General features: G+C 41.9%; 2 protein-coding genes across 2 annotated transcripts; both read right to left on the bottom strand.

Annotated features, from left to right (window-relative positions):
- Positions 1-363: 363 nt before the first annotated feature.
- LOC118777069 (5-hydroxytryptamine receptor 3A-like) lies at positions 364-7,695 on the bottom strand. The gene is made up of 9 exons (XM_036527826.1): positions 7,659-7,695; positions 5,382-5,542; positions 5,109-5,153; positions 4,686-4,795; positions 3,929-4,098; positions 2,792-2,952; positions 2,292-2,502; positions 820-990; positions 364-659 (listed from the first exon to the last, which is right to left on the bottom strand). Exons 1-9 carry the CDS (start codon positions 7,693-7,695, stop codon positions 364-366), a joined length of 1,362 nt encoding a protein of 453 aa, XP_036383719.1.
- A 13,560-nt stretch (positions 7,696-21,255) lies between these two features.
- Positions 21,256-24,950, bottom strand: foxj1a (forkhead box J1a). Its single transcript, XM_036547869.1, has 3 exons — positions 24,895-24,950; positions 23,412-24,039; positions 21,256-22,215 (listed from the first exon to the last, which is right to left on the bottom strand). Exons 2-3 carry the CDS (start codon positions 23,994-23,996, stop codon positions 21,331-21,333), a joined length of 1,470 nt encoding a protein of 489 aa, XP_036403762.1. The 5' UTR covers positions 23,997-24,039; positions 24,895-24,950; the 3' UTR covers positions 21,256-21,330.
- Positions 24,951-25,612: the final 662 nt, after the last annotated feature.

Genomic DNA, 25,612 nt, shown 5'->3' with positions numbered 1-25,612 from the left:
CATGTTTATTGATTGTCTCAGTCTTTAGAGATACAGTGCGGTGGCAGTGTAAGCAGTTCACATGGTGCACCTTTCACAACAGAGGTCTATGCAAAACCATAGCTAGGAAAACAAAAAAGCAAGGTAATTATCTGAAGATCATTTGAGCACTACATATAGCTACAGGTCATGGGGAAAGTCATAATAATGGACTACAAAGGCATAATTTTGGAACTATGAGCTCCAAGCATACAACAAAGTGTATATATTCTAGAGGATCATGTGATCCAGGAAACATAAATTATTTTAATAAAGAAAATATTGGATACAAGCACAACATTAAAAAGAATATTCAAACCTTTAGTAGGCAAGTGAATCACCCAGTTAGGCCATCCACTCAATAAAGGTACAAAGGAGAAACAGCAAGATGGCGATGAGGTAGAAACAGAAGAAGATTGAATTTATGCGCTTGGCGACTCTCTCCCAGTACAGGGGCTTCCTCTCATGCAGTCCCATGTCAGAGGGAAACAGATTGTGCCGAAGGACCTGCAGCTCCCCCAGAATGAGCTTCAGTAGCTGGGAATCAGTCAGCCGCAGAGATTCATGGACCTGCTGCTCACTTTGAGGCTCCTCATGCGCACCACAGACACAGGCACAGGTGCACCTGCTTCTCTTGCACTCTGAAATGAGGGTTTTGGGGGTTACATGTGACACTAATGAAACATCAGCAAAGCAAGAAATGTGCCTCCCCACACCCTGTTTTCAATCCGAAATGACTTTTTTTTTTCTTACAAAAATCTTTAGTCTTTATTGAGGAAGTTGTGAGGGGATTGATCTCACCATGCTGACAGCCAATCTCCTCTTGTGTTTTCTCACAGTCATCACTCAGACTCTGGGAGCCATCTTCTACTGGCCTGGCCGGAACAGAGTCCTTCTCCATCAGGTAGGTCACAAGAATCGTTTCCAGTACGCTCAGCAACATGAACGCAAAGATGACTATGCAGAAGGTGGCTGTGAAAGGACATGCAAAAAAAATTAAAGGCCGTTGCATTCACTTTTCTGTTGTTTCCTGATTTAGACCTCTACTAGTGACTTGATCCTTTCTCACCTGGGATCATATCATAATAATTTCTGGCACTGAAGAAGTGTGTCTTTTTTGATATCTTTATGTACATATCTTGTGTTATACAGGAATGACATAGAAATTCCTTAACTGTGTGAAATTCTGGCTCATGTGTTGAGTACGAATTAACGGTTCAGCTTCAGTTCAGCAGAGCCCCTAACTCCCTTCCCCCCTGCATGACCTCTCTATCACCGTCAATGGCACCACAATACCATCCTCTCAGTCAGCAAAGAGCTTGGGCGTCATCCTCGACAGCAACCTGGACTTCAAGGAGTACATTGCTCGCACGTCACGCGCCTGCCGATTCTTCCTCCACAACATCAGGCGGATTCGTCCGTGCCTGACAACATACGTGACACAGCTCCTTATCCAGGCCACAGTTCTCCCTCGCCCTCACTACTGCAACGCTCTCCTCGCAGGCCTCCCAGCCTGTACCACCCAGCCTCTCCAGCTCATCCAGAACACAGCTGCCCGACTAATCTTCAACCTCCCCAAATTCTCCCATGCTACTCCCCTGCTTAAATCCCTCCACTGGCTTCCTGTCGCTGCCAGGATCAGATTCAAGACCCTGACCCTCGCCTTCTCTGCAATCAACAGGACAGCCCCTACCTACCTCCAAGAACTCATCCAGCCCTACACACCAGCCCGACCCCTGCGCTCAGCAGCAACTGGACGCCTCGCTCCCTGCATGGTCAAGGCAGGAGGTGCTCGTTCTGCCAGACATTGGCGTTTCACCTACATCGCTCCCCAGTGGTGGAACAAACTCCCTGTCCCACTACGGACAGCTCCTTCACCCCATTCCTTCAGACGGGGCCTGAAGACGCACCTCTTCAGACTCTATCTGGACTGACCCAGCACACAGTGCTGTCGTAAATTGCTGTGCTTTTTAAATTGTTTCTTGTTGCCGCCTTTACCCTGACACTCATTGCACTGTTTGAAGTTGTTGAAGTTTGCTGTTTGAAGGTGTATACGCTGTAGTTGTACAAATCTGATAGTACTGTGTCCTCAAACAGACCTTGCTCTCAGCTGAGAACTGTCTCATTGTGGAACTGTACACATCCTGTCCCCGTACTGTCGCTATACTTACTGTATGCACTTTTGTACGTCGCTTTGGATAAAAGCGTCTGCTAAATAAATAAATGTAAATGTAAATGTAAACTCCCAGTGCTGACACCTCACCATTCCTCACCTATTAGTGGTGTTTTGTTGGACATGGAAGGCAGGATATCATTGAGGATAAGCAGCAGGACAGAGATGGCCAGGAGCACGGTCACCTTGAAGTCAAGTTTCTCTCCTCTTTTGTCAGAAATGTAGAAGGAGGCAATGTCCAGTGTGAGGAAAAAGAGGATGGGCAGCAGCAGATTGATGACGTGTAGCAGGGGCCTCCTCCTCATGGTTATCTGTGCAGAGACAGAACCAGCCAAGACAGAGATTGTGTTGGATGTGCCACAAGAACGGCAAGAAGACACAAAACCACATGCTGTTTTGCAAGATGTCAAAAATGGCAAAAAAAATCTTGGTGCCAGTCAGTAAGATCTGCAGACCTGGACACAGCTGAAACCTAGTGGTTTAAAAGTGTTTCAGTTACTGCACCAATTGTGCCAGGAGACTGTAAGAGATCAATACTTAGCCAAGCATTATGCAGCACAGAGCATGACAAACGGCTGCACTATGTTTTTGTGTCAGTACCGTGTACGTCAGTTGATCCCACGCTTTTTCATCTAAAGAGAGTTTAGTCTTCGTCACCGACATGTTGAGGAACTCCCACTCCCCCTGGGACTGTATCACCTCCAAGGAGGCTTGAGTGGCACGGGAGGAGTTGGAGTGTGGGAAGAGCTGCACGTCATCCACTGCACGAGACAGAAGGGAGCTGCATCAGCAAGAGGAACCTTTTAAAAAATCATGAACCTTGCCAAGCTATCGTGGCCGTGTTTTAAAGGGCTGTTCCTGACAGCAAGCTAATAAGAGCGCAGAAGCGGTTCAGAAACCAGATAACCTTTAAAGGGAAACTGCTGATAACATGTATATGTAATCTGTATCTACAATATTACATTGATCTTAACAGCATCAATTATATGAGTGACAAAACAACAACAACAATAACAATAATGATAATAATAATTGAATTAATAATAAGAATTGTATTTATATAGAATGTTTCATGGGTCTCAAAGCACTTTACGATGAGGCAAGTGACTAACCTCAGCTCACATTCCACCAATATATACCCACCGGGATACTCAGAACACATCAGCTGAGGCTGAGAGGGAAGTACTTATGTAGCTAATCACACTGTGGGATTGATAGCTTGGGAGAGCTTGAGTGGAGAGTTCACCCTCTTCAACAGACAGACAGGCCATCAATTTATCATTTAGTCTGAAAGAAAGTGTTAACTGAAGCATTATGTGACCATCATTGGGAAATTGATTCTCTAGTTGGTGCAGGGGAAAGCCTGCCTCCTGCCGACACCACCACCTATATTAACAGCCTGGTTTTCCTATCCAGCTACTTTACTTACCATGACCAGCCCCAGCAAGGTGGTACCGTCAGGCAGAGGAAAGTTTAAAGATAGTATGGCTGATATCTTTTCTAACCTCGTATTTCTCTGCTCTCTTTTACTGCATTAATTACATTTTTTCTATCACAGCACACTCAAGTCATGGGTTCCCTTAGCTCCTTATGTTTAGGTGTGTGTCCTCTGTGTGGCTGTGAGAGTTCAGTATGTCACTTCAATATCTTCGGTATTGTGTGTGCAAACAGGTTTATGTTTTCTCTGCCAGGTAACATTGGAGTTGTACTCTTCTAAGGCATGATCCAGGGCCTGACCTGTATAGATGAGGGAGCTGAAGGTGATGGTACAACTCTGGGTGTCAAAAGGGAATTTGTGCACATCCATTTTGCAGGTGCTGGCTACTGCATAGTCATCCCCCAGGGAAACGGTGCCATCATGGTAGACATACAAGTATGGGCTCTGTGCACCGTTATCCTCTTCTGTCCTGAATGATGATTCACACATGAGCATACTTAATGCTTTGAAAATTTTTATTGTTATACTTTTTACTGTTGCTGTTTAAATTTTATCTACATTTAAAACAAGACAGAAAACAAAGGAGACAATGGTTAGATACTCCAGACTATTACATGTGACATTCTGCTTATTTGTCTGTTGTTCAGCTAGTGCAAGGGTCAAAATAATTTCCTGCCTGTCAGTGATCTAAAAAGTGTTTGCAGTTCTGTAAGAACAGATTTGTTCAGTACCAAAAAATACACCCTTGTAATCAGGTAGCTCTGTGGCATTTTATTGTGCCTGCCAGTGTCACCTGAGCTCATAAAAGTCTGATGCACTGGAACATTAAATGATACACGAAAAGTCATTGATTAATGAGCAAAGGCTAATAAACACCATGGTTTCTATGGAGACTGTTTGCCCATAAGTGTGACTTATACTGGGAGACACCTGCAACTGATCCATAACGGAAGTGTTGCGGTGGCCAGCACATTGTCCTGGCAAAGCGAAGATGACCTTTGTACATACTCTCTCACTTTTAAACATCGGTTATGAAGACAGTACAGGAGTACTCACATCTCATATATGAAGAGATCTGGCTTCCAGAGCATCTCTTTTGGAATGGACAGTTTCTCTATTCCACAAAATTGACTGGGATCCCAAGAGATGAGCTCATTACCCCAGGTCTGCATATTGGGGAACGAGGCACAATTTAATTGGATAGGGATTAAATGCAATCTTTAGGAAAAAAATGAAATCCACCTTTCTTGGACAGTGGATTCATTGATGAATTTCTGTCATATTTATCATTTTAAAGGCTTGAATTACAGTCATTTGTAAGTGGCAGTTTAAGATCTTCACATAACAGGTATTAATATTCTGGCCTCATGTTTGAGACAGCAGCTGGTGCATTTTGGAGAATACATTCTCACCAGTATGAAAGGCTGGAAGGTTTACCTTTTACTACCATCTACAATGCAGGTGAATAATGTTACGTACCAATGCAATCCAGATAAAAGGGGTAAAGATCTGAGATTTCTCAATCTGCAAATGAGGAAAAAAAACATTTGCACAGTAAATATCTGACTTAATAAAAATTTACATACTTCTCAGGCCCAGAGAGTTTAAAAACATTAAATCCCACACTTCCACTTAAATTAATACTGACTGTGTAGGCTGAAGCAAGGTGTAGCAAATTTCAGCTGTTTTACATAAAAATCGTATTCATAAAAATGAATTCAATAAAGGCAGAGAAGTAGTTTTGGTACAAACCACTGCCAGTATAGCATACAAGTAGATGTCCAGGTACACCACAGTTGGATGTGTCCAGTCCCTTACAGGTCGTGCAGATGTATACACTTCATTGCTTCTTGTGAGATTCAGGAAATCAATCACATCCTGATAGCTGCAAACTTTGCCTGGTGACGCAACACCTTGCATGACAAAATGGGTGTGTGATTTAGTTTAGGGAGTCAATATGATGGAGAGGAGGATTTTTGAATACTTTCAAATCAGTGTCAAACAGAGGTGGACAAAGGCACTGATCCCTTATAACAGAGCGTGATGCATTCCTTATCATGCCCCCTTTTATCCCCGCACAGAAAGAAAGAGCAATGGAAAAACTCTCTGCTATATTTTTTGCTATTTTCTGCTATATTCAGGAAAAGATGACCGTTTGCCCAAACATTGTCCCGTCCTTCACTCTAAGACTGCTTGTGGCTTTGCTCGAGGACCTGCATTAGTGAGAAATTCTCAGTATTTAGATGACAGATTCAGTCAGACAGATTCCTACCCTAAGGGTGGAACAAGAAGTATCCAGAAATTATATAATTTCATGTATTAAATTCCACCATGATAAAACATCATTAGATTACCATTGTCATCTCAGGATAATGTTTCACAAATACTTGTTTTCCCTGCAACCCTAAGGCAAATACACAAATCATTTCTCTAGAACAGAACAGGTTTGTTACACAATTTTGAACATTGGCACTCCAGAGCATGTCATTTCACATTCCTTGTTTTGACATAAACAACACTGACAGAAAGACTAGGAATAAAAATAGGGAGAAGCCTAAAAAGTTGTTGAAATGAGTGTCTAACTTACCTCTCAGAGCAAGCAAATACAGGAGCAGCAAAGTGAGCATGGCACACATTTGTGTGCATGTGCACCTATGAATGTGCGTGTGTATCTCTAACTCCTTAGGGAATTTGCCTGGGGAATCAGAGGCGTCTCAGCCGCACTCAGGGCTGTGTGTATGGGAGAGGGATGCGGTCTGGGAGCCCAGGAAAGAGGCTGACGAATGCGGCTGCTCCGAATGGCTGAATTCAAGATCACTCCTCTTAGCAGCCCTGCCTGCCTGAAATGTGGCTCTTCTGCCCTTACCATGTATCTTGTTTCTGTATATTGGATTAGGAGTGAGTGAGGGGCTGCGGACACTCACAGGGCTCATTTCCTGATTGTGTTTGGATGCTCTGATTTATGAATCTGATGATATCACAGCTGGCATTTTGTACAGAGGCAGAGATGCAAACGGAAGCACAGTTATAGGAAAATTACCAAGTTGTTGGTACATGCAAAGAGGTTTAGTTTTAATCAGGGGCTAAGCACCAATAATGCAGGAACTGTATTGTTTTTGATTTTTTTCAAACATGTGGATGAGATGGAGAATCAAAAACTAAATACTGTAATTTACTCTTTGACACATTTTTTGCCATTTGTAACTTGTATAAAAATGCACATTATCATAAAATGTTTCATATTTTGACATGGGGCTGCCACTAATTTGTGCTTTGGATGACTCTCATTAAAATTACGCACCAATTCCACATTCAAAAATGAGGCCACCATGACTCAATCAATTTATGGCATTTAGGCATCAGGTCTACAGTGATAACCAATGTTTGGTCTATCACCATAAAATGTAACTGTCACATTTCTTTGAATTTTACCCATTCCTGCATTTATAGTGATGTGGGTTTTACATCTAGCTCGTAAGAGCCTCTCCTCCTAGCCTTATAGAGGTGTTTACATGCAACTTTCACCATTGTTCTTTGAAGGCTCCTCCTTACATTTACTGAAAGATTATCCCTACATTTAACAAAATGATTACCATTCACAGATTAAAATCATACATTTTGGAATAACTTCAAATCTACATTATTATATCCAACAAATTAAATTCATCTATATTGTGTTGATATGCAGGCAGTTTCATGTGATTCAATTCGGTGTCCCACAGGTTGCATCATTTGAAGTCCATTTCCTTATGCTGCTTGGTCTCCACGCTTGCCAATTGTTTTAAGTAACACTTTTGTGCTTGAGAGTGAGGTTAAATCAAAGCCATGAATATCTTGTTTCATACCCAATTCTGATACCAAGGCCAGTCTGAAAGTTGAAAATCGCTTGTTCACTTCCACATTGTGTTCTCTAGGGCGTAGCCAGCCGTCAAGCCTGTCTATGACATACAGTGCTGTAGGGAGTGAATGGAGCTCCCTGCAAAACCAATTAATTATGCAAACAGGGATTTACTCACACTGAACACTTACCTGCCACGTGGACTGCCTGGTATCTGATGGCACCCATCTAGGAAAGTGAGACTTCCGAGAAAAGGTTTTAGGATGTTGTTTCAAGTGCAAACTAAGCCCTATGGCCTAGGTCTGAGACCAGCCATGTCATTTGCTAACAATAACCAAGACCACGTTGGCAGGACAAAATGACTTTGTTCCAGCGGGGATAGGTTTGGGGAGGTGCAGTGTTGAGACAGTGGGACTCATGTGAGGTACCATCCTCCAGCAGTGTTTGCCTCCCGGTATGCTGTGCAGTGTGTAAGAAATAGTCGCAGTGACCGTGCATGTGCACCGGAGGATTGCACATGCCTTGCCCTGTGCTCCTATGTGGGTTCAGCAGCTGTTATTGCAGTGGTGATGAGCTTAAATATGTTATTGACAACCACTAAAAGTCAGGTGAAAAAGGGGAAAGTGCAAAAAAAGAAGAGAAAAGAAAACAGGGAATCAGCAGTACATTTATGTTGTTGAAGCCTTGATGTTTTTTCTCTATTTTAATGTGTATATTTCTGGCTTTAGAATTCCACATGTATGAAAGGGTGGAAGGCCACATGTGATGAAGAAGAGGGTGGTTTAAGTATGTGTTAATATTTGATATGTGATCACAAACTGTTACAGCAGCTCTTTAAAGCAGCTCTTACCCTGGGGCAAGATACTTAACCCACAGTTGTCTCAGTAAATATCCCTGTGTAAGTGGATACAATTAGGTTGTAACCTATGTAAATTGCTCTAAATAAGAGCATCTGCTACATGACAACAATTTAATGTGTTGTCATAGCTGTGATCTCATTTTTCAGCCCGCCAACTTATAAACATTGTCTGCTGTCACTACAAATAATAATCTCCCCTAAAAATGTATTTTATTGTACAGAAAGTCTTCCTTGTCATATCATTCCAGTAAAACTAAATGTCCCCACATGATGGCACTATAGTGCACAATTATTTCTATTTTGACCACTTGATGGCAGCATAGCATACGTTTACGATTACTCAAGCGGCTTAAGACATTCCTCTAACACAACCATAGACGTTTGTGGCCAAGGGACTGTAACGGGTAGTAATATCCTTCAGAATAATTTATATGACATATTTCATTTTGTTCATATGAAACCCCTTGAAAGATTCAGCAGGACATTTTTAATCAGCCTATAAAGGGGGAAAATACGTTCTATAAAAGCTACACAAAGGATGATACATGCAAAAAAATTGCAATACATGTTTGACTTTGAGTTACTTTGTTTCTTTTTTTATTTACTAACCTATTACACCATTTTTATGACAGTTGCAATCCTTAGTGGTACCTTTAACCTTCAGGACAATGATTAACTGAGGAGTCTCAGACTTCCTGTTTGCATCTTATGCTTTACTGTTGTCAGGTAATGTGATTTGTGCTTAGCAATGTCAATGTTTAATCACTATTGCAGAACAAATAATAAGGCCAGAGTGCTTCCTCGGGGTAATTTTGATCGTGCTTCAGCTACTGCTCTGAGAGGGTTGATAGGACCTCGACCCCGATTACTCCTTTCACATCTTTCTAGAGGCACACTTTTCCCTGCATTTTTTTTCCCTAAATAGCATTTAGATGGTGAATAGGATGTGAGAGATACCGGATTAGGTCCTATCAGTGAGTAAATGTTTTGTAATTAGTATCTAAGCAGTTTACTATTTGCTATGCAATCATAAGTGGTGGGAATGTACCTGTCTTGTGTTGCTTTAAGAACCAGATATGCAACATCTGACAGAAAAAGATTACCACAGGTCCAGAGTACATTATGACAATAAACCTGCCAAAGTGTTAATAAAATCCTTAGTGATATTTTGCACAAAATTACACCAACTTCATTTGCATTACTATTACAACCATTACTAGAATACACATGCAATACACAGTAGATTGTTAGGCGCAAACAGCTCTAGTAATGGGGAGTTTCTGTGAGGAGTAAAGTGAGGGCAGCAGGTCACAATTGCCTCACTACAGGATGAGACCGAAATGTGTGACAGCACAACACGGTGACTGGGTAAAATATATTTAGGTGATTTGTTCTCTGTTTCACTAATACCTGGTGCTAAATAAATAAATGTAAATGTAAATGTGATGGTGACTGTCCTTTCATGTGGGTTGAGTGGCCCTGAGTGGATGCACCTGACTGAAGAAGTGAGAAAGGTGCATTTCTGCAATGTGAAAAGTGAAGGATTTGGAAAGCGTAAATGTAAGTAACGTTCTCACCCCTCCCCTTTAGTGCCAGCCTGCCCCCTTTCCTGAAAGTAAACAATAATCAAAATTTCCAGGAAGTCAGATAGTTCCTCGAGTCTTGCTCATCACCATGGTTTCCAACCCCTTGTGCTGTCCCATTGCATCCACTTGAAGAACTCAGACCACCCATGCAGAAAAACTGTAACCAGAAACCAGCTCTACTGTATAGATTACATAGTATTTAATAATAGTTAGATTGAAATATAAATGAGATGAAAATTATTCAAATTCAACTGAAATGCTATTTTTAAATATGGTTTATTCATTTAAAACACTTGGTGACATTAAATCAGTAGATTGATCAGATTATTGAAACACATGACCCTTTACATTGGGAATCTCAAATATTGTCCTGGAGTACACATACACCAGTGCAGCTACATATACCAGTTTAATAGAGATTAAGTCCCTGTCATTCAGAGAATGTGAAAGAAAACTGAACATTTTGTCCCAAAGAGTGATGTTAGCATTATCCACGCTAATCTGTGATTAACATGACAACCTGGTGTCTGATTCCTCACACCGCATTCAATAGTGCTTTACTGGCCTGTCAGTAGCTGCGTGTCACCAATTCAGAGGCGCCTGAGAAAATCTGACTTTCTAATCTGGTGTTAACCGCAGTGAATTGAGGTTTAGCATTCTCAGCCTGCTAAACTGGGGTCCTGCTTTGTGCCCACCGTTGACTTGCAAAACACGCCCTATTGACCCCTGTCACTGTTGTACAGGAGATACAAGCAGCCAGGGAGGTCATTGTAATCTGTAGTATTCAAAGCATTGATCTGGGCACACACTCTGGGTAGGATATCACTCAGAAATGGCAGCAGCAGCATAGGTGCAAGATGCAGGTATGATAAGAATAGAATAAGATGTGTAATATTACTGGATGGTCACAGCTGTGAATGACATGATTCCCTGGAGAAGAAATGTAAAATTTTAGCAATCAAATGGCAATGTCTATCTCTGTTTGCCTTTGTGGCCTGTCTTGAGACAGTGAGAAAGCTGTTTCCCTTCAAGTGCTTGCAAATTTTTCACTTTCAGAAACAGGCCTTCAATACATCTTGCTCTTTTGAACTTTCACCTTGGCAAAAAAAAAAGGGTAAGAAAAGGGAAAACTCCCACAAAACACCATTTCCTTTCCTTTCCATTAATTCACAATAATCCTTGACAAACAGCACTTGAATGCAATAGAAAAGATGACACTGCAGACAACAGCAAACAAAGCAACACCTAGTGCAAACTGCTTAACTCCTCTGCGCTGGAGTTTTGTTTCCTCTGGCACTAATCTGTTACATCAGGTGTTGGCACCTTTGTTTGTTGTCTGAGTACACAAGCCAGTGCAGCCCCTCTGTCTGACACAGGATCAGTGAGCACGGCCCAGCCTGACAGAAGTGACAATGGAGGCACCTGTACACTGGTGCTCTGCTGGAAGGATGGGGCATGGGACAGGTGCAGAGGCTGTCACACCTTAACTGACATCTCCACACCTCATATGGGACTTGAGTCTCTCTGCCGCCACACAAAAAGATTTTCTGTCTGCCTCGAGGCTGCACCACTTTCTCTCTCGCCTTGTCATGAAACGTCCACTCTGTCCTTTACTAGAATTAGACTTGTGGTTTCAACGATTAATACAAAATACTGTCCTCATTTTTTTCTCAATTTTTGTTGGTGTTCTTTCACAAAAGGCAATTCACAATTAATGATTTGCTCAATTCACTCGATACATTTTCAATTCAGAAAAATCCTGTAACTATATCCATGGTGTCATTGTCCTATGAATGAAGCCCTTGGGACGGTAGTGTGTCTTCAGTCTAATTGCTTTTTTTTGTTTTTTATTTCTATTATTCAATATATTAGCTAGTTTTATAGATTATCTTTTTGTCCAACTGATTATTTCAAGAACCTATGAAATTCTCTACACTAGATATTCTTTTTTAGCCCTACAAAATTGATCTGACCAAATGTTAAATAATCTCTAAAATACTCATCAACACTTGGCCTAATATGGCAAGACAGCACGAGGGCTACTTACAGAACAGGACTTTGTGCTACCACCAAAGCAATCACAGGAAATCAACAGCAATGCACATCAAAAATAAGGCCAAGCAAATTAAACCACAACAAAAACAAGACTATGTCAGTCATTGGGAAGAAACTTGATGCAGCGCTTTTCTGAATTACACTGTGCTAAATTACACTGTGCTAAATTACCTGACCATTGCAGTCCATCAGTGGCATAGACTGGCAATAGAGACAAGCTGACACAGACAAACCAAAAAGTCCCAGGAGGATAAGCTATATGTACATTATGACCTGAAAGATGCTGGAGCAGTGCATTTTATCCTAAATGTAAAAACCCACCAAAGAAATCAATAACAAGAAAATTATATGCACCTATTGAATATGAAAACTTTGTCTCTTGCAGTTATCCCATGATTAATCATTTATTTCTCTTTTAAAATGTCATTGGTTTATTGTTGCTGTTAATTCTTTTTTTCTGTCATTTGCTGTATTCCTAGATGCACTTTGTCTGCCCAAAATGCTTTGGCAATAGCTATGTCTTGTATGTCATGCCAATAAAGCCATTTGATTTGGAAACGAATCGCAAGGGCAGGAGAATTCACCCCCCAGTGACAGCAATATCCCCACCCAGTCGGAGAGCTCCTGCATGTCCGTGTCCCCACCAGCCCCGGCTTGTTTGCATTCCTCTCAGTTAATAAGTGTTTGTCTGATCCCTGGCAGGGGCTAATGATCACCCCATGCAAACACACAGAGCTCTCCATCTCTAAACTGTAAAAAGAGCAGCAGTGATGCTTTCTTATGACTGTCATAAACAAGCCTTTCGTAGATGCCCCTCTCACTCATTAACTGGCATGGTCTTAATTAAGAGTTAACGGAGATGAGGTCTCCCAGGCTGAGTCAAGGGTTTTGTACTGCATTCTTTTACTTTTAAACAAGCAAAGTACCAGTGACCTGTTTTTGAATAAAACCTTAATGAGAACTTTAATCTGACACCAATATTGAAGAAGAATCTGCAGCATTTTTAATCCAATTTTGTATTATTTGATACTCAGTCCTTTCCTCAAAACAAAATTATTGGGGCCATAGATGCATTGTAATACCATGACCCTACAGAGATCATAATGATTGAAAAATTGTGAAAAACATCATTTTCAAGGGGGAGTAAATGGATTAATTGTCATTCTGCAGCCCAAACAAGAGTCTCTTTTCTTCAGGCCTCATTTTCACATCAAGCCACAATATAGACCCTCTCAATAATCACCCCCCACCACCCACCCACCCCCGGAGCGAGACCAAAACAGCAGCCATGGGCACTGAACTGACAACAGAAAGCGAGAGAAGCGGCCACATTCAGGCACATTCACAGGTTCTAGCCCCTCTCTGTTCCCATGGAGTCATTTACTAAGGGGGAAACTACAGCAAGATGCTGTTTTCTTTGCTGGGGGTGGAAAGCAAAGAGCAAAAAAGAAAAGCAGGCTATTATAATGAACAGTGTCACAGTGAGAAAGTTGGCATCTCGAAACCACGCAGTTGTGTGCAATAAGGTCTCACGTGTGCCACTTATTCAGTGAGTCGCTTAAGATATGTAAAAGAGTATTTTTTTTTCCAAAGCTTCAGTACGCCAAAAACAAAAAAGAAATAAAAGGGGAAAAAATAATAAAAGTTGAAATGAGGAAACAAAAGAACAGAGAAGAGGAGGAAAAAAAAACACTCTATTGTGAAAATGCAAAAGCCTGGCGGGATGTTTACTGAAAGCCAATGAGGAATAGAAAAATAAATGAATTAAAAGCAAAGGGAAAGGCTTGCTATGTTCTTGTTTGGTTGGAGCGTTTACAATGGGCAAGGGGTGTCAGCTGATTGGGCCAGGCCAAGCCCTTACCACAGAGGGCCGCTTGGTTTAAGGATTTGCTTTGTTTATCCCACCCTCTATTGAGAGGCAGGTCTGGGCTTGTCCGCTGAACGCACAGTCCACAATGGCTGGCTGTAACAGCTAAGAACATACGCAGCTACAGCAATGTTTGTTTACCTGTCCTTATGATATTTCCTCGCTCGGCGTCCCTCTGAGGAATGTGAGCGCTGGTACGTGCTGCAGCATTGTCCCCCTCTCATCTCATCATGACCATAAACACTTCCTGCATTACACAGCAGGGTCACCAGGATGCCAACAGTCTCAGAGCTCTGCTGGCCACTGGCGCAGGTCTCAGTTGGTCCCTTCTCCAGATAGAGGTCTACACGTCTCTACGTATTTTTCACCAAATGTTCTCTCAGTTCCTCTCTTCAGAGGTTAATGCATTTTTAAAACTTTTTTTTTTTGTGGTTGACATAACCACTTTTTATTTTGATTTTCTCAGTTTGTCTATTCCCTCAGGCTACTGTGGATAACATGAAATTACTAACATGATAACATGACATCTATCCAGCACTATTTCTATCTAGTGCCATATCAATATTAAACCTATGACTATTCAGTCTATTCTCACTATTTCAGTGTCCGGTAGATATTTCTGTCTGTAAAACAAACTATAATTAGGGAGATGAAACCGAGAAGGCACACCTCTGTGTGAATCCAAGATGTAGCTGTTGGTTTGCAGTTTCGTAAAGGACCCAAGGGTGGAAAGTTGCTTTCAGGGACTTCATTCTCCTCAGAAGAGGTGTCACTGCTTAGCTGAAGAGCACAGTGGGGTGCCCGAGGGACCTCACCGAAATGTACCCTGCAGCTTTCCCATGATGTCCCTCTTCCTGTCATCACCAGCTCACCTCCGGAAAATCCGACCTGCTGGAAGCTCCTAGCCTGCCCCATCTACCTGCTGTTGCTCATATGTCCCTGCAGAGGGGAGCTGAGAGATATCTGCAGGGGAATTAGTGCACCTCGCTCATGTATCTACCCATGGGTGCACAGCCATGGTGATTATGTTGATTGGCAAAACAGCTCGTCTGCTTGGAAGTCTGCAGTGCAGTTTCTGCAGTTTTGCTGCCAGAAGTCGCCTAAAAATAATTTTTTTGAATTATCTGGTCATGTCAGTCACTGACACGGGGGTAAAGTCCAGGCACCTTGTCCCTTGTTTGCAGGTCATTAAGTAAAAAGCACTGAAACTGGGCTTGGAGAAAGTGTATGGGTGACAGGGGGTTTGAATTCAGAGGCCAAACATGGGGTAAAGCTGATAGTGAATTGTAATGCAGGCCAGAAAACAAAAACAGTTAACTGTCAGTTCCGGGAATGGCTTTGTTGACTCTTTTTCAATCTCATTCCCGCTCCACAGAATGTAACAAAGGCTGCCCCCGAGCTGCTTTGTGTAAAGAACAGCGAGGCTTCCCACCTTTTCAGAAAGCTGCGCTTCTTCCGCGGTCGCTCACTGCGTGTTTGTTCTCTCTGCCAGTGACGCATGTCGGATTACTCTTTTACCTTGTGTCGCGCTGACAAAGATGCATCAAGCCACACTGCAGCAGCAAAAAGACACCAAACGGCCTCCCACCAATGAAGTCAGACAGTCGTGTCATTGCCCTGCTCCAGAGCTGGCACCTGACCTTGAGAATGAGCATCTTTGGAGTTCTTTGTCATGTTTTACCACACATTTCAAGTTTATCTGTTCAATATTTAGATTTTTGCTAAAAGTTCTGCGACACAAGACCTCCAAAAGCACGTAATGTCTTCCAAAAGAATTTATACGTTTTTATCCCTGCTCATTACAGCTAATCAAAGCTGTAATATCCTGAGCTGAATGAACAGCAGACTCTTCCTCAAACCTGATTTTTGCTCAATGAAAGTTGGCAAAATTGCTGTATTTTCAAATGCTTACTGTAGGAATATGATTTTACTGCACGGTTCTGTGGTGATTTTAGATTAATATAACTGCTCTTAAATTAAAGTATAATCCTGTTAATCAGCATTATATGTATTGACTATGAGGCTTTTGTGACAAGTGAAATAAAATATAAAAAGCAACATAAAATATCAAACACGGTTTATTTAAACTGTAGGAAAAAAGTCAAGCCATCCCAGGCATGAATCTTGCTTTTGTTCCAAGAATGGTATGATGCAAAGGGATGTGCCTGTGGTGGCATCTTATTGATGTTTCACACTGTAACACATTGCTTTTTCCTGTCCCCACAGCTACAACAAACACATTCTCCAGCTTTCACTTGGCTGAGCAGCGCGAGAGGCTTAACTAGTGCATTAAACCGGGACTGCACACTGTTTCAAAAAGCCCCTGTGAATTTGCCCCTGCTGATGGGGGTTATTAAAAGTTCACTTTGGTAAGGCAAATGCACTTTCACAAAGACTTGCACCGTCACTGTAATTAATCTCAACCACCAGCAACCTCTCCCTCTCTACAACTGCTATCCCGTCTACAACCAGGCTCTATCCCCCAGAGTCTGGGGGATCAACAGCAGAAACGCTCTCATTCTCCTTCCCGTCTACATGACAAAAGGACCAGCAGTTGCCTGGGAAACAGGCTTTCATTAGCTATGTGATAAAAAAGATGGATTCTCTCTTTCTGTGTTTTTTTCCCTCCCTCCTGAAGCAGAGGGACAAGCTGAACTCGTCAGTCCATCCAACCAGCAGAGCTTTGCTCTCTCCTTTTCTGTCCTCAGCCTGGAATACCAATGGGGTTGTGGGGCAACAGTGAAAAATACGTCCTGAAGGCAGTGCTTGTTCCACCCCCACGGATGAGCCAAGCCAATATTTTCACAAGGCCAGAAAATCCTCGGGTCAGCGTAGGCTCCGTCACAGTTGGCTGAGTGCACACTCTTGCCTCAAAGGTTCACTTTCTTTTTTTCTTTGCCTCTTTTTTAGTAACTGTTATATTGTTGTCTGTGTGAAGGAGAATGCAAGATAATGAGAGAGAGAGTGTGTGTGTGTATGTGCACGTGTGTGTGTGTGTGTGTGTGTATGTGTTTGTGTGCTTATTTGCCATTGATGAATTTCTTGTAAGACTGTTCAATGGAATACGAGGGCGTCAAGAGGAAATAAATCTATAGCGAAAGTGACACAAACTAATAAATGTGGACTTTGAAGAAAGAAAGAACAAGAAAGAAAAAAGACTGCAGGCTGAACCTTTGCCTTTCATAGTTTCATCTCCAGCATGTCCACTCTTGACAGCAGTCATATACTTGAAGCCATCTACTTCACTGAAAATTAAAGAATAAAGCATATAAATAAACAGTAAATCCTGAAACAGGCAGACAAACCTGCATTTATATCAAAAATATGACATCCTTCTCATTTGATACTATAAAAGTACAGGACACCTAAAAAGGCTTGAATTCCAAAGACTTGGTGAGGGAAACACGTGCCTTCTTTTCAAACCATTGTCCCTCTGAAAAGCTGGTCTGTAAGCTGGTCTATAATTATAAGGTGTAATAGGATATATTTTAAAAAGTTATGTAACATGTCAAAGCAACCAAACATATTCTTTTGCAACACGAACATTCTTAATATCTTGACTAAATATAACGCTATAAATAGGTCCTCTCCAAAGCTTAGAATTCATTTCTGATTACTAATTCACTGAATTTTTTTTTTAAAGCCTTACATCATTCAGGTGTGTATTTTTTAAGCATATGCCACTGTAATTTTGCATGGAATATATTGCAATTTTTATGTACAGGTTACATGCATTTAAAATAAAGATAAATGTTCAATACATTCTTCAGTTGCTTTGTGTTTGTTTATTGATGTTGCTATGTATTGAGCTTTGAGGTTTGTATGTTCCTCGAACGAGAGAGCCTAGGTACCATCTCAGCAGGGATATCTCCTTACACAGAGCTGTCAGCGAGGCTGGGAAATAATGCCGGCATCAGATTACTACAGCTTCTCACCTAACAAACACACCTTATAATTATAGACGTGCTTTTAGGAGGGACGCTGCTTCGAAAAGGCCGCTTTTCAGGGGGGTACGTGCTTCTCTCCGGACTGACCTCAGGCTGGTAATATCAGTCATCCTTAGCATCACGTCAGAGGACGTGGTAAGAAGGCACGATGAATCACCTCTCCCTCAGCTTAAACACACTTAAGCAAGTCACCATAGACAAAAGACAGATCTATGAACAATTAATAACGTGTCATGAATAACCTGTACACCGTGCTTAGGTCAGCAGTAGAACGATTTTCTCAGCAGGTACCCATTCACTAATGTATTTAATCAAATTTATCTCAAATACTAAACAGAGGTTTTCAATCTTCCTTACTTTACAGATTAATGTTGATGCACAACTTATTTATTTATTATTATTTACTCTTTTTTTTTGCAATTGTCTGCAACAACTGAACTTAAACCGTGGTTTCAGTGATAACAAAGGTTCTGGAATTCATTACTCACAGTTAAAAGCAAGCCTCCAAGTGGCAGAATTGAATAGCCCCCTAAATCACCTTCAGGCTATTCCTTATTGAGATTGGCTGTTCTTTTGAACAAAATCAGATGATAAATAATAAAACAGAAAACATAAATAAAAAATCAGTTTAAGGTAAATGTTGCCACACAAAGAGGAGAAGTTGAGACATGCCCCATACCGTCTGGTCCTTTTAATGGTGCCACATAAACCTGTCACCCAAAGTTCTTGCACAATGGTGTAGCCGAGAGGAGACAGAGAAAGACTCTAAGGTTGAGTAAGGCCAAACAATGAAGAATATCAGGACATGGGATGCACATCTTTCTTGGACCTCACACGAACCCAGCAAGAGGCGCCAATGCAGACTCCAAGGCGCACAATAATCTAATTGAGCACAGACAATAGAGGTTAAAAACTGTATCCCTCACTGCTGAGAGTTACCCCTGAAAACATGAAAGAGCAAACAGCCAACGTGAAGAACATACAACTACAAAGAGCCTGAGTGCTTTATCTGGTCCCCAATTCATTCTTTTCAGTGAACACAGACTATGCTACTAAAAGGGCTTGAACAGGGAACATGAAGATCAACTGAATCAGTTTTGTGAAAGAGAGTCTTTAGAGGCAAACTAATTTCAAAGTATTTTATTGTAAATAAAATGTAAAAGAAAAAGAGAGGTTATTACAATTGCACACATGAACTGCATATTCCAGCATAAGAAACCAACACATTAAAGAAAAGGAGAAAAAAAATAACTCAGCAACCAAAAAAATCTGCAAACTCTCAGAGACAATGTGTACATTATGTGAACATCAAGGAAACAGGAGTGGTTTTATGCTGCACTTGATGCAATGTCCTCTCTGTGCTTTCTTGGTCTCCGACAAAGATGACAGGTACAGCATGTGTAAATTAATGTTTATGCCACTTAATTGGAAGAACCACAGCTGCTAAAACTCCTACAAACCTATGGAAGAACGGATTGGGTATTTTTTTTAAATTGAATATATTTTTTATCAATCGGAGCTATCCTACAACAGGCTAACTCCAGTGTTATCGCTCACAGAGGATAGTGAGGCTTGATGTTTATGTCACTTATTTTAATTCCAAATTTGATCAAGAGGTAAATGCTCCCTCAGTAACAGGGTACTCTAGATAAAAGAGTTAACTGAGCACACATCATACTCTATACTGCATAGAACACTAGATACAATAGCACTCCCTTCTCACAGAGACATAAACATAACCATACATTGACAGTTTTAGTACTTACACTATGTATGCATTGTTATATCCCAAAGACCTTTTGGTTTTAGTGTTGGAGTTATATCTAAATTCTCTGCAAAAATAGCAAAGCAAATGTTGCTCCCTCAAGTCCTAGTTGTGGTCTTGACACCACATAGCTGATGGTTAGGTAATTTCAAGCCAGTTTAGCATCTTAAAACACCATTCAAAGATCAACACATTTCATACATCACACACACCTTGATAAGGGTCTGGAGCAGATTCCATATTTTCTATATTTTATATTAAAATGAACCCATAGGGAGGATGCTTCACATGGACATCAGTGAGTGATACATTTTTATTTTGGGTCATAGATGGAGATGCTGAGGTAATACTACAAATTGTATTTGTGAGTGTGTGAGACAGAGAGAGAGAGAGAGAGAGAGAGAGAGAGAGAGAGAGAGAGAGAGCTAACACACAGACTCCTTAACTTCTATGTGAGTGCTTTGGAGGAGCTTTCCTTGGCTTTAGCTATCCAAATGCAGAAAAATCTTATCCTTTCAGTTAAATGTTTGATGCATAAACTCAATCTACTTTCTGGTATATGCTGTACATCGGCTTACCTATCTATATATTTATCTCTGACTTTCATACCTGTGTTAACATTCTGGAATTACAGTTTTGATACTTATGAATTTCTCAGTCAAATGAAAATGAAAACGATGATTATTCACCTATTCAGAATTGTTCCTGTCAAAAGAACATGTTTGCTTGATGCATGAGAGGCATGCTTCACATTATGCAGCATAATTGTTTGGATGAAAAGGTAGGTTGAGTTTCTTTTGTTCCACTTTTGTCCATATATCGAAGGGTAAATGATAATATGCAAAAATACATGAAAGTAGGGAAACCTAAATAAAAAGATCAACTTTATTATTCAGCCTCCTTAACACTATAATGATTTGGCACATTGTTCTTATTTCATCATTATTATTGTAATAACACGTTATTGTTAAAGGTAATTGTTATTTATTATAAATGCACGATATATACCCTCTTGCCCCTCTGGGTCATTCTAGGAGGTACCCATCATCAGGTCACTTAGAGTCAGTCCACCACCCAACACACAGTAAACAGTCATTCTGCAAAATGGTAGACTGGGCTGTGAGGGCCATTATCTGGCCTCCAATGAGCCATTCGAATGATTAAACAATGGTTTCGCTGTGAATACTCTTTACTTTCGCGTCTTGCCAGTTCTAGCTTTGCGGCCTGTGCTATTGCAGCCAGTCATTACAGCAATTGTGGCTATCCTGATGATAAATAATCATTTTAAATCGAAGGCTGGTGGAAAAACGAGCATAGCTGCATCAATAAATTTGGGACCCTTGGAATCACCAGGTAAACAAAGACAAAGCCCCTTGTGCACTTTTTCAAAAAGATCATCAGGCAACGTCATTACAGTGATTCTGAGTCACAACTGGACATTTTCTGAAATGCCATATCCCAGCAGTCAACAAATCTCATTTAGTATCGCAGTGTTTTTCTTCAATAAGCATACGTCACACTGCATGTCTATATGCAGTTTGAATTCTGTGTTCATAGCTTTTTTTTGATACTTTGAAACAATCTGCTCATTTGACAGCTTGCTGACAATTCCATAAACATACAACATCAGCACCCCAAACATCTGGATGGCAGAACAGTGCTTGGAAGGAATGTTAAATTTGCATAAAGAGGTGAAATATTGTCTGGCCTCTCATTTTTACAAAGTCAGTTTTCCCTGGCTCAGCCGGGTCCATCTTGAAGGAGCTGAGAAAGGAGCCCTTTCTTCAAAGAAAAGACTCAATCTTACTGCTGAGGTCACCACTGAAAGAGTCTCCAAGGTCAAGCAGCTGTTCAAGGTTGACGCCGGAGTTGCAGAGGAAGTCAGTGCGTCTGTCCTGCCCTCCGTCTTCCTCCTCAGGCCAGGGGCTCTGCAGAAAGGCGGTGGCGAGGAAAGTCTCCTCGTCGAAGTCCATGCTGCTCTGCTGGGTCTCGGACAGAACATGGCTGCTGCCGCTTTCAGCAGAGGCCTCCAGGGGGCTCCACTGCTGCGGGCGCTCAATATGCCTGCCGCGTACTGTTAAGTCCTCATCCCGCTCGATGGGGCTCAGCTGGCCGGTGCCATCCAGGCTCAGCTCCCCGCACAGCGCAGAGTCCAGCAGGGCGTCCCAATCGAAATCCCCTTTCAGAGACCCCAGCTCCTTCTGCTCGTCGGCACAAAGCAGGGGAGAGCTGGAGCGCCGGGGGGCTTTCACCACAGTCGTTCGGCGTGGCACAGGCTGCTTCCTCTTGTAACCACATCCCTTCCCCATCCCCCAGGCTCCAGACAGGGTGCCCTCAGTACTGCATGGATCCCAGTTCTGGTCTGCCCCTGTGGCCTCCTCGAATTCTTGCAGGAGCTGCTGGGACTCTGGGCTGATGGACAACTCTCCTTGGCCACCTACTACTGGCAGGGACGCCGTGGGTCGGAGCTGGAGCCCTGGTCTGACCCTGGCCTGCAGGGCAGGATTAATCTGCACCGGGGGCAGACGACGCTTTTTGTAAGCGCCGCTCAGCAGTCGATCGGCATACTGGGGGTCAATCTTCCAGAAACCCCCCTTTCCTGGCTCGTCCTTCTGCCGTGGAACCTTTATGAAACACTTGTTCAGGGAGAGGTTGTGCCGGATGGAGTTCTGCAATAGTTCATCAAGACAAAACGTAGAAGTTGGTTAATTGTGCTCATAATCAAATGGGCTTTAAAATTGTTTTAACATGATATTAATGGTAAAAAAAAAATGTAACACTGTGAATCTTGTGGTTAAGAACATGACAGCTTGAAAATTTTACCTGGCAAGAAGAATTGGATGTTTGGACATTATACATTTTACTACTATAGCCTGTATCCCAGTTTTTAACACTTATATAACACTTATATATAGAAACTATATATATATATAACTAACAAAATTTGTTTTTATTCTCTGTTTAAAATGAAGAGAAGTTTGGCCTTATAACGCTGGTTAAATATTACTGAGGTCATGTTCTAGTGTACGGTAAGAAAATTGCCTGGGAATGTACCTAATCAGTACTGATGAAACCCAGGAGTGAGAAGCTAAAGGGGGTAAGTAATGATTTATCCAGCTAACTAACTCTTCTTGAGAGCTTTGCAGACCCTTTGCTCATGGTAATTATAGCGAAAACGTGAATCTGCAAGTCCACAATGTTGAAAATCCCACCTCCCACCCCATTTTCTCTTCGCTGAAGCAGAAAACCTGAGAGCCCTGGATTAAAAATGACTAAAAGACAAAAATGCATGGCCAGTCAAGTTGATGTCTTCAGTAGGAGGATATTGGCCGGTTGGGATCGGCACGGTTGTTCTCCTACGGCTTCCCAAGCATGGCAGCCAGCCCAGAGCTCTTAAAAATATCAAGCCTCACAAAAAAGTCCTACTGCTTCCCGTAAAACAGCATTGTGCCCAGCTGCAACTTGGCCCCTCTCCAAAACACACAGACCCCTCTGTGGGATGCAGCAGATGCTCAAGAGGGCCCTGTTCTTTTCTGCTTGGTGGGACTAAAAATCGAGCTGACAGAAAGGCTTTCACTAGAACTGGGCTGAGGCACCTGTCTTCGGGTATCCATAAATGTGCATTAAGGTGTTCTTCATTACCAGTCATGACACCCATTGACTGGCCACTGATTATGCTTGAAGAGTGTCAAAGTAAGTCTGTTGGCAAATAGCTATATAATTTAGTTTTTCTCATTTTCCTTTGTGCATACACTTTCTTTTGCACACTTCAATACTTGCAAGCACACAGGTCTGCTGTGCATGTATAATCACTTGGAAGTGGCAAAGAACCAAAAGCTGGTTTGTGTACCCCTATTGCACTCACCTGCCATGTGGGATCTGCGTGGCGGAAGTAGCAGAAATTGTCAGTGATCCACTTGTATATACAGGAAAGGGTGATCTTTGTCTTCTTGCTGGCTTGCATGGCCATGCAAATTAGGGTGGCGTAGGAGTATGGTGGTTTAATGTGGGGGTTAGTCTTGTAGTCCACCTCTTCTGGGCAATGGCCATAAGCAGCCAAGCCTAGCAGGGAAGATGAGGTGGGCCCCCTGCAAAAGGCAGCAGCTGTGGGCTTTCCTGGGGTGTGGGGCATCCCCATCGACGCTGGGTCAGCCGCCATGGGGGATGCCGGAGCGTCAGAGCCCACCAGCCGCTGGTGCCCATACAGGGGATGCTGGTTCTGGCCAGGCAATGGTAGCTGTTGGTTTCCGCTGGCATTAATGATGGAGAACTCCTGTAGCCACTGGAGGCTGGTCAGGCTGTCATCCAGGCCGACTGAGCTGCTGCAGCTGTTGCTGCTGTGGGTGATGCTCTCGTCCAGCGCCTCTGCCTGCGCAGCTGCGGTCACCACCTCCTCCTCCAGTGCCACGGAGCCCTCAGGCCAGGTGTCTGTGCAGCTCAGGGACAACATGGCCCACAAGTGTCTCTCTTTCCACTGGCTCCCCAGTCACTACCTACCAATCAGATAAGGCTTCTGTTAACAAGACAATGTTTGAAAAAGATATCCCCTACAACTACCTAGAAAACAAGAATACTGTACTGGCAAACTTAATGGAATTTTGCAAAATTGTTTAAAGACACAGTTCTATTACTTGTTAGATGTGTAAACATACTAGATGATAACAGCATGGTGCAAGTCAGAAACTAATCATATAAACTTTAGTGCGGATTATGCGTTTGATGATAATATTAGTTTTCAATACAACAACGTTTTACATATGATTCAACGCACACTGCTAACAACAAGAGTCTTGGTATGCTAAGATCCGTACACAGCCTGTCGCCAGTTTGATCGAATTGTGTTCATGGAACTTTCCTGAAAGTCTCTCGGCTGCCCCCCTTAGGAAAACTTTGCTCACTGCATACACCAACGTTTCTGATGCTCCTGTGCCAGCCAAACTTACTGGAAACTAGGTTAACCGCCACAATAATCGTATTAATTGCAAACGGAATATAAATATAATTTTAAAATACATGTTGCTCTCCATAACTGGCATTCAACCCAATGCGCATGAGTAAAAAGAACAATGAAAACCAATTAAAAGCTAGTATCATTAAACCTATGATATTCTTTTTGGTTTTTATTTTAAATGAAAGTAAACGCAGTTCTATGTATTTTATATTGTGGTGATTTACTATGAGTACAGTTACAATTAAATAACATAAAGCGGTATCGGTGGTAAATGTATTGTCATCAACTGGCAATTTCATGTCAGTCTAGCTACGTCTGAGAAGCTGAAATCATTTTAACAGTTCTAGTAACTATGTCACAAATTAGCAAGCAATATAACAGACTGACCGTGACTCACCTTTTTTGAAAAGCGTACGAAAGACTTACAAAAAAAAATAAATAAAGTAATTTCTGTTAAAATTGCTGTTAAGGTATTATTTTAAAAAGATAAAACTTGCGCATACACCTGCTGCCAGATGTCCGCTTCAGTGAAAATGTTAGAATTTGCCAGTATCGACCGGGTCGCGAAATCGGGTATCTTTTCAACGGTGGAAGCAGCAGCAGGAAAGCTCTCGGGGAGCAGTTTAATACCTGCAACAAGAGGTTTGCCTGAACACCATAGAAACGGCACACCCCCTTGTAAACAGCTTCCCGTTCTTCCATTGGTTTGGGCGTTGCTATAGCATTTCTTTTTAATCACTTTCTCACTTAGGGTTTGTCCTGCTCCGAGTGAATTCAGTTTGATGGTGGAGGGGGGATTTGTTGAACTTTAACTTTTTTTCATGCAAATCGGTAGGATATAGAGCCAGACAGTCAGACAGGATAGAGAGTAAGCGTAAAATTGGGGAAAGGATTGGTATCGTTTATTGCCAGTTTGGAAGAGGTGCACTTTGCAACAACTGCAGATGTCATGACATGAGGATGCAAGTGTGTGGAGGGGTAATCACCTTTCCAGGCATACATGAAGATAACATCTGACTCTTATTCTGTACAATTTAATTGTCCTGATAGTACTTTTGCCCTCACCAACAAAAAAGTGTTTTGCTTTTTTCACATCCCAGTGCTTTATTACACTT

The sequence above is a fragment of the Megalops cyprinoides genome, chromosome 1, assembly GCF_013368585.1.
Source record: "Megalops cyprinoides isolate fMegCyp1 chromosome 1, fMegCyp1.pri, whole genome shotgun sequence".
Classification (NCBI taxonomy): domain Eukaryota; kingdom Metazoa; phylum Chordata; class Actinopteri; order Elopiformes; family Megalopidae; genus Megalops; species Megalops cyprinoides.
Note: the sequence above shows the minus strand (reverse complement) of the source record. Positions and strands in the feature narration are given on the sequence as shown.